This window comes from Clupea harengus, chromosome 12, assembly GCF_900700415.2.
Source record: "Clupea harengus chromosome 12, Ch_v2.0.2, whole genome shotgun sequence".
NCBI classification, from domain to species: domain Eukaryota; kingdom Metazoa; phylum Chordata; class Actinopteri; order Clupeiformes; family Clupeidae; genus Clupea; species Clupea harengus.
The window spans coordinates 2,584,840-2,595,263 of record NC_045163.1 but is presented as its reverse complement, the minus strand read 5'-3'; the positions used below and the strand labels follow the sequence as shown (position 1 = coordinate 2,595,263).

General features: G+C 44.9%; 1 protein-coding gene across 1 annotated transcript; it reads left to right on the top strand.

The window, feature by feature from the left end:
* Positions 1-451: 451 nt before the first annotated feature.
* On the top strand, positions 452-1,446 carry smad7 (SMAD family member 7; the record flags this gene model as incomplete). Its single annotated transcript, XM_031577865.1, has 1 exon — positions 452-1,446. A coding segment is annotated over one exon (615 nt), but the record flags the coding sequence as incomplete, so codon positions are not given.
* Positions 1,447-10,424: the final 8,978 nt, after the last annotated feature.

The window sequence follows — 10,424 nt, the reverse complement described above, 5'->3', positions numbered from 1 at the left end:
TTTCGAACATTAAAACTGTTACTTATAATTTCCTGTAGCTGAATGAGTCGACCTGCCATAAAACAATGATTTGGACAGATTTATAGGGCTCTTGACGTCAGAACATTGTTAGACAGCCTACAACGAAAATAAAAAAGCCAGACAGAAGATAAGCATTAATGCTTATGTAAACAGTACTGCAGGGCTATTTGCCTTCTCTTGTCTTCGGCTGCTTTTCTTGTGTAAATTCCAGAAATTCTTGTGTAGTTTCCTTGGATAGAGAATTTAGGGATGCAATCGGTAAAAAATGGGAGGGGGGGGGGGGGACATATTTCTTAATTATCTCTGATTACAGCGTGGCTGTTTTTCAGCTCTGATTGTTTGAAGCCAGTTGATATGGTGGCTCTTAAGTACCAGGGGGTTTCATGTGTGTGGTCTCTCATGGCCATTCAGGGTTTGGTTTGCCTCTTAAACACAGTACTGTCAACAACCTCAGATCAGATGTTTATCCAGAGTTCTAACCATCCTCTCCCCTTCTCTCTCTCCAGATTCCCAAGCTCTTCAGGAGTCGGGCGAGCAAGCCCACTGGTGCGTGGTAGCGTACTGGGAGGAGAAGACTCGCGTTGGACGCCTCTACTCGGTCCAGGAGCCCTCCCTGGACATCTTCTATGACCTACCTCAGGGGAACGGCTTCTGCCTGGGCCAGCTCTGCTCCGAGAACAAGAGCCAGCTGGTGCAGATGGTGCGCAGCAAGATAGGCTACGGCATCCAGCTGACGCGCGAGCAGGACGGCGTGTGGGTGTACAACCGCAGCTGCTACCCCATCTTCATCAAGTCGGCCACACTGGACAATCCTGACTCGCGGACGCTGCTGGTGCACAAGGTGTTCCCCGGCTTCTCCATCAAGGCCTTTGACTTTGACAAGGCGTACAGCCTGCAGAGACCCAACGACCACGAGTTCACGCAACAGCCACGCACAGGCTTCACTGTACAGATCAGCTTCGTCAAGGGCTGGGGACAATGCTACACGAGACAGTTCATCAGTAGCTGCCCCTGCTGGCTGGAAGTCATTTTCAACACTCGATAGCAGCAAGCCTCCTTCCTCTCACTCCCCTCTCCTCCTCCTCCTCCTCCTGCTCCTTTCTTGGCCATGGACATGGGCTAGCCCTTACCCCCATTTTTTCTGATCTTTATTTTAAAAGAGACATTCACGAGAAGATGTTTTAAAAAAAACACACACACACCCGATAACGAGTTTAATAAATGACTAAGATTTAATTAAGTGAAATAAAGCTAAAATGTATTTTATGTTATATATAAATATATTATTACTTGTAAATATGAAGACGTTTTATATGCATCATTATTTATGTATTGTGCAATGTGTTAATGAGAAACAAGAGATGCACTTTGCTTAATATAAATGGAGACAAAGAAGATGCCAAGATTAAAAAAATACTAAATGAATTCTAGTATTCAGTTGTGTCTTTGTTCCATTTTCTCTGCAAATGTTCTTCACACAGCTTTTTTACGCTTTATATAGTTCAGCTCCCAACTTTAGCCTGAAGGTTCCGCACTGATTGACTAGACTGATATACATTATTAGTAATATTACGATTTTTTTCACATTCAATATTAATTCAGGCATGCTACTGCAGTGCATCGACATGCCTAAATGAACGCAAGTTCTTTTAATCGCTTTGTGTTTTCATTACTGTATGTGTGTAAGAACTTTAAAAAGGAGTGCCAATAACTGTGCACAGAAAAATCATTTGAAAGTGGTCATTGAAAGTCATTTGATTTTTATTTATTAGTTGAGCCCATTAAAAATGATATAATCTATCTACATATGAATTGTTAACAGACCAATAGCAGTCAAAGGACCAAACAATAGCAATACATTGTGTTTTTTTATTTGAAAAAGTCTGCTATCTGCCATCATAGGAAGAAAAGGCTATTATTGGACATCCCATAATGTGTAAGTGACCCTTCACCTCATGTACGCCTCTCCCTTAGTCGGCCTGGAAACCAACTGCTAGTAGGATCCAGCCTGTGTGTTCTCCCTCTAGTCAGGAGAGATGGGATTCCGAGCCAAAGCAGGGTGGATCTGTCTGATCACAAGTGCACGTATACATGTTACAGCACCAGTGTGTTACCCAACGGCCATACCCATGCAAGTTTATTGTTTTATATGTGTTATATAAGCGTGCCCTCTCAGTATTCTGCATAGCAACAAGGCAAGAACCAAATTCACACAAAAAAAGCCTTCTGTAGCTACAAGTAACAAAAAAAACTCTATGTACACATCATTTAGAAAGTGACACTATAATCGTTATTGCAGAGTCCAATCGTGTCTGTGCACAGGAGCAAGGGCACCATCAGTCTCTGATGCCCACCTCCAGTGGGTACAGGCTGGCAGCGCGCTGTGAGGGCCCGCCCACCACTGACACACTCTAGCCCAGTCTAGACTGCCCTTGCGCCTCCTCCTCCTGCCATCCGTCATATGGACGTCTGCTGAGAGGATTACTGCAGTAAGCCTGCTTTGGCCACACTGTCCGGGCGAGCGAGGGGAGACCTACATTCTCAAGGCCCAGTTTCCGATAGCACCCCCCACTGCAAGCACATGGTCACAGTCTGTGGGGACTGCCCTTTACATTTAAACCACCTATGTTTGTGGATAGTTATAGAGGTCAGATATGTGTTTGCCCTATGTCTACTTTAACTGTCTTTCTGTCTCTCTCTCTCTCTCTCTCTCTCTCTCTCTCTCTCTCTGACTAGTGAAGTATATTCAGAAGCATTAGTGCCAGGGAGAAGCCCAGCCTGCAGTAATCCTTGCTCCCTGCAAATGTTGACCTGGAAGTGCAAGCACCATGACCTGTAACACACAAGGGCTTTGGGATCCAGTTGCGTGTCATTGCCTCTCTCCCATTGACTGCTACTGCGTTCATATCAAATAGGATTCAACATGACTTTTACAACGACATTGTTGAATTGTAACAATATTTGACATTTTTACTAAATAGTTTTTTCTGGTAGAGCTGTTGGTATTTTACTCACGGTATTTTATCATTTTATTAAGACAATGCAAGACTGCATACAGTATATGATATGCAAATAATGTATGCAAAACAGTAGTGCAAATATATCAAATTGGAATTTTTTATAAGATCAAGGTTAGAACATTTCTATCAAAGTCTAACTTTCAAAAACAAAGAAATGATTGTGTGTGGCCCTACATGAAAGCACAGAGGAGCACAGATGAGCTGATTTTAAATGCAAAAATCCCCTTCTTTGATGTGTCTGCAGCACATCCAGTACTCACAAACAAACAAAACAGAATTCAGATTACAGGTGTGATATGTAACTCAGTATCAAAAACTCACCTTGTGTGTGTGCGCGTGTGTGTGTGTGTATGTGTGAGTGTGTGTGAAGTTTCAACTGAATCCTAATGAAGTGCTCCCTGCCCCTGCTTGCTCCCAAACCTCTCTGAGCACCAGTGTCACTGTTGTGTTGAGGGCTTTGGGCTGGGCTTCTCCAGACTCTCAGACTGACACCCTTCCAGTGGGGGATGAGAGGCTGACGAGTGAGCGAGCGACTGCCTGGGGGTAGTGTCTCCGAACGGACACCCACAGCCAGACTTCTGCTCAGGGAGACACAAAGCCAACCCTCCCCCTTCTGCTGTCCTCCTCAGAGACACTTTAATGTCTGTCTGCCGTGCTCCACAGGGGGGTGGGCAAGCGGGGGCGCGGACTGTCTGCGGGGGAGGGGTCGGGGGGGAGGGGGGGGGTGACAGAAGAGAGGTGGGGGAGAGCGGGACGTGCAGGGGAGGTTAACACACGTTTATCTCTCTTAATTTCCCAGTCTGGCACTCAGTGTTACTGTGACGCAGGAGCTGTTGACGTGTGTGCCAGACAGTCTTGCCTGTGTGTGTGAACACAAATACACACACACACAACAAAAAAAACACACAGACTCAGTATGATTTCCTGTTTAAGGAGTGTCTTTTCCGTTATCGAAATCCTCAGTATATGAGCACCATGAAAAAATATCCCCCATTTCCTCAAAGCAATCGTTACACATTATGCTACCAACATGAAGAACATGAACAGGAGTAGGAGTACGAATATGGAAATGAAACAGATTCTTACATGGACACAGTTAGTGAGGAACAGATTACCCACTCTGGCCAAAAATAAATTCAATAAATGACAGATTGAGTGAGTTTGTGAGCGTCGCTTAATTCTTCGAAACACTTAAATGCAGGAAGAGGCAGGAGACGGTGATCTGGGTGGGAGGCGATGACTCTCTCTCTCAGGAGGTTCTTCAGTTCTGGTAAACGGCCTCTCGGATGTGCTGGCCCTGGTGGCACGAGTGATGCCAACTTTCACTTTGAGGTAGCAACCTCTATTCTTAACCCCTGCAACTAAAATCTCCCTAGAAAATCTCCCTAGATATCCAAGGTCATTGTCAAATTTCACAGTTTGTTCCCAACACTCATTACAGTGACAATACATCCTAAACACTCTACTACACTGACAATACATGTACATCAGTCAATTACATTGTTAAAGCAATCTTTGTTGGGTCAGAGTAGATTGAAATAACTGATTTTGCAAGCTGTGTGAGAATGTCCTAAATATAAATTGTTTAGAAATTCTCAGCACACACAAAATCATTGTATTCTATATACTACATGGGTAATACAAGAGTCTGACGTACAGCTACAATGTGGAGGTTAAGAAATGTGAAACGTGAAAACAAGGAACCTAAGAGAATGACAGTAATAAGCTAAATATTAGAGGTCACTCAGCCTTTTTCTTGACTTGTTCTGTTGACACTCAGAGAATGCAGCAGTATCGCTAAACAGTCCAAAGACAGAGATGTTATTTCAACCACATTATAAAATGGCCTCTCGTGGGCTCAATGTGGGCTAATATTTCTAGAAAGTTGCTTCAATTCAATTCAAAAGTGATTTATGAAGTCACAGCAGAAGGATACAGTCACAATTGCTGCATATTTTTACTTTAAAATATATATATATTTCAGTGTCATCAAACTAACTGTTTAGTTTATCTAGGCAATATTTTAATTGATATTTGTCTGTCATCTTGCTGTCCACAGCCTGCTATAGGTAAGCAATACTATTATGTTTGGCCAAACTCAGTGGGAAAGCTCTGTTTAGAGGAGTCCCCTCTCTCTCCCTGGAGGTACTGATGTACCACCTGGACCCTGTCATCAGAACAACACTGGCAGTACCAACAATATGCAACCAGACAGTGCAATCATGTAATCATACCAATCGGACTGCAAACAGAGTGTTTAGGGTCTGGCAGGTCTATATGCTGAGGAACTGATTTAAGTTAAATTGATTATGAAAATGATTGTCAGCCAATTAGCCGGTTAGTGGTTAGTTGGCTACTGTGGTAATCTCTGGACTATGAGACAAAACTAAACAGGCAGGATAAAATAAAATGCCCCTTAAATATATTGTTACATTTGGAGCTAGCAGTACCTCGATGCCAAAGCTTTTCTTAAACACCACAAAATTGCACAGCACAACAGCAAACACTCCGAAATGTTTCATTCCAAAAGTAAAACTGCCAATGAATGAATGATTCCATGGACGTACACTAAAGTATAAACCGTACTGGAAGAGAACAGGCCCCCTGTCTGCAGGGCATGATTACATTCATGTGCCTCTGAGCCAGATGAAAGGCCAGATGGAGCCTTGGGTTTTAACTGGGTAATTTGAGGTAGATTTTGTGTTTTTGGAAAGGGGGGCTGTGGAGGGTGGAGGTTATGGCTCAGAGTTGACTGCCACTTTGTTTAGTGACTGTTTAGGATGGGGGGAGGGGGTTAAGCTGACTGCACTGAATTCCTCTGTGGATTGCTGTAAATTGCAGTATGGAATGTAAAAGTACTGTAATGATACTTGGGTTACCAGAAACCCACAGACTTCACAGCCATGTGGCACGGAACAGCCCCAGCCTCTCTAATGGGGAAGGAGACCCCCTCCCATCAGCCCAGGCCTGGCCAAATCAACACCAAAACATCCGTGTGGAGCACCAGCACTAAGGACATTTCCGTTCACGTGATCAGTGCCTGTTTGTTGCTAAACAAAAGCAGGTTTGACCTCAGATACTGCTTACATATATAGCAATAAATCAGGTGACATACACAAAACTGCATGTTTTTTTTTTACACTACATGTATAATTACTTTCTTCTGGCATAGATTGTTTTAGTCAATGTATTTAAATAAGGGGGCTATCCAGTTTGTTATGCATATTGTTTATGAGTTTGAGAAATACATCTTCCACTTTTCAGTGTCACAAAGCCATTAGTCTCTGTGTGAAGCTGTCACTGAACGACACAGCGGTTTGATTTTAATGGTGGCTTCCTTGCCATACCCTTGAGAGGGGCAAAAGGGGGTTCTTTTCCCTCTGAGCCTGCTTAACATTAACATGTGTAAATATTTATAGTCCCATAATGGTTGCATTTGTGTCTGTGATGAGGACGAATTTACTTAGTACATTTCCTGTTTGGTGCATTGTGCCAGGTCTGAAACCTCTGAATTGCTGTTTCCATGAGGGACGTCCTGACCACAGTACAGCATCTTTACTGGGTAGAAGCACAGTCACCACAAGTCAATTACATGCAGTGAAACCAAATGAATCTTTTTAGCTTCAATCGCACATCTGACTCAGAATGCGCGCACAAATCTACAACACGCAAACTCAGTAAGCAGTGGAAGCTCACGTCTGTGTGTGTGTTTGTGTTTCTGTGTCTGTATGCAACACTGTCAGAAGACTGGATGTGGTGTCTGGTGGCAGACTAGGGGGTTCTTAGCCCCCCGTCTGTCTGTGGATGTGGGTGACAGCAGGGTCCTGTCTGGCGGGCTGTTGGGCCTCCCCGCCAGGAAGGGGGAGCAGCAGGGGCGGGCTGGGCTCAGGGCCTGGGCTCAGGGGGTGGGCTCAGGGGGTGGGCTCAGGGGGTGGCTCCTGCTGGAGCAGTTCTGCTAATGCACCATAAATCAGGTTTCCACAGGGCGGGATTGAAGTCGCTTAGGAACTTCCTCTAATCTCAACTCTTTCATCTAATTAGTCTCTTACAAGACAGCAGCAGTTAGGCTGGCAATCTCTGGCATTCGCACCCTCATAGACAGACGCATACAGTATATCCATAAACTGACTTGAAAATCTATGTCTGTTAGATATACACGCGCATGTAAATGCACAAATGTACAAAAGTAGGTCTCCAGACCACACATACGGGATTGCAAGTTACACACCAAAGCCTTACATAAAGACATGCACATAGACCCACGCATATATGCTCCCACACACACACGCACGCACACACACGCACACACACGCACACACACGCACACATAGCACACACACGCACACTTACAGACAGACGCACACATGCACATGCACACGCACACACACACACACACACACACACACACACACACACACACACACACACACACACGCACACTTACAGACAGACGCACACACGCACATGCACACGCACACACACACGCACACCCACACACACACACGCACACTTACAGACAGACGCACACACGCACACGCACACACACACACACACACACTCACACACACACACACTTACAGACAGACGCACAGTGTGCCACAGTGTGCCACAGTGTGGGTGTGAGGACCAAATCAATGGATAAAATCAACACAGCTACTCTGTCAACACAGCTACTTAAGAAAGTCAGAATCTGTGTGTATGTACACTTGCTACAAATATTTTGCCCACTGGACAAGCTGTACTCACAGGTGTAGTAAAATATGAATGTGAGAGCAAACCTAACCCTAGTATTGATACTGTGGTCTGTTTTTATGGAGCAAACAGCAAGAGAAAGAAGTCAAACAAGGCTTTGCTCTTCATAATTCATTTGGACAGGCAAGACCATGTTGTTCTCAAACAAACTTGTACTTCAAAAAGTACACATGCAGTTCTTTTCATGTGGCTCAAGAGTAATATGAAAGACAGAGAGAGAGAGAGAGAAGGGGAGAAAGAGGTTCAGTTTAGTGGAGAGACAAAGGAAGCTAGCTCTTCTCACACACGGACAGTTCTCAGGAACATCAAGTGCAATCTTCATGAAATCTGTAATTATGCCCAGGACCTGAAGAGATCTCCTCTTTCAAATGCACTAAAATAAATGGAAATAAACGAAAAACATCCAATACAGAATAAACCAATACTGTTCCCCTTGGAAAGCAGAGTTTCCTGCAAGTTGATGGCTTTTATAGTTTCCTTCCAAGAAACCCTGAAGGCCTTTCAAACACAGCATTTCTTTTAGCTTGAAGTGGTCAGGAAAGGACACAGAGAGATGTACATCTTCAATGTGCAACGCTGCACTTTATCGGAGAGCCTACTTTCTGGCAGCTAATTAAACCCTTCAGCTGATTTCCCTCCAGCTGATTGAAGGTTTTTCAGCAGGGAGACATCTTCTCTTGAGTGTACTTGAAAAAAGTGATTTGTACTGGAAAAGCAAAGAGATCGGGCTGGTCCTGTGACAAAACTATTGCCTATTTTGTGGTACTTCTACAACATCCAAAAATGTCATGCTATCATAGCTAAGACTCCAAATATGTGCACTGGTTTTTAACTTGGATGTAGGAATGAATAACTGGGTTATGACATCTTTTACATGGTCGTAATAGAGCTGAATCAAGATCACTTCTCCCTTGCTCTCTCTTCCTCTCCCATATCTCTACCGCTCTCTCTCTCTCTCTCACTCTTGTTCTTCCTCTCTCTCTCCCTACTCGTCTTCCTCTGCATCTTTCACACACACACTCTCGAGCCTGAGTGAGTATGTTCTTCCTGAAGTGTCTATCACTGGAGGCTACAGACAGAGGTCAATAAGGTCTGCTCTGGCATACTCCCATGTTCTCCTCTACTTCAAACAAAAGCGTCAATAGAGACTGCATGTCCAGGTGAGCGAGGGCAGTGATGACTGAGTGAAGATCCAATTGAGAGTGGATGTGGGTCTGTTTGCACTGTGTGTGTGTGTGTGTGTGTGTGTGTGTGTGTGTGTGTGTGTGTGTGTGTGTGTGTGTGTGTGTGTGTGTGTGTGTGTGTGTGTGTGTGTGTGTGTGGCTATGTGCGAAGGGGAGTTTGTCCTGTGACTGTCACCTTTGTCACCTCTGCTGTTTTCAGTTGGAATCTGCACGGCTGATTTTGAGCTCTGACTAAACAGGGTATGTGAATGCTTCAGAATGTTTTAAATGCAATTGGCTTGATAATTGTTCCATTATTTAGACCAAATTTTCATACCTTTTTTTTGCAGAGCTATATATTGCTATATCTATGGTACTCTCCTACTCTGCCAGCTCCTCCCTGGCTGCTGTCATATTCTCCCCCAGCCCAGACACACTCATACAGGGTTCATATGGTACAAACTCCAGACAGGAGATCAATATGACAGCAGCAACAGTAGAAGCCATAAACTTCACACAAACAGGACAAACAACAAGATTCAGTATGTCCCATGTACTAAACGAGCCATGGAGACAAACCAGTTCTCCAGAAAGATAGGGGACTAGTTTCTGCTCTGTCGGTGTCTCTGCTTCCAGCACTGAGCGACCAAACTTGTGCGCTGGAAGTGATCTCCTGCCGGTATCACCCTCGGCGGCAACACTGTCAAACAATCAACGTCCAAGGTCACCTCCCCCAAGTGGGCGCCAGCCGTCAGCCTGTCGCCTTCCTGGAGGACATGCGCGATTATGGGATGCGTGGGGGTGGCAGGGGGTCGGCAGCAATCATAAACACACAATCACATGCTGCGATATGGATGCCATATCTTCCTGATTGATGTCATTCACCTGAGCATGAACCGTCAGTAACTGCAGGCACACTCCGCGGATGGCAGATAACAACACGCCGCTCACAGCCGCAACACGCCACGCCGCACCGCAGTCACTCAATCTCATCGGGAATGTGCACAGGAACCTACCCTGAAGAGGACACAGGAACGAAGAGGTCTGAGGAAGGATCCCTTTTCCTGTTGTGACGCTGCCGTGACGGCCGTGTGGCTTTACGTTGGGTGAAGAGGTGAGGGAAACAACTGGAGACTGGGATGAGTTTCTGGGACAAATGTCCGAGCCTTCCTCTTCTCTCTCTCTCTCTCTCTCTGCATTATATACATCACACATGCATCAAACACAAGTGTCTAATACTGAAGGGGTAAAGGTCTAAAAATACAGAAATACATGACAGGATGAGAGGCTTACTGAACTCTACACTTTTATAGACTCACACAGTCAATTCACCTTGAGGGGCTCTCTTGACCAGAGCAGTCGTCCAAGAGGAGAGTGGATTCTGGAAGGGCTTGTGTTGTAGAGCATTGGGATCCTGAGCAAGTTCTTCAAGAGGAGAGTGGAGTCTGGAAGGGCTTGTGTTGTAGAG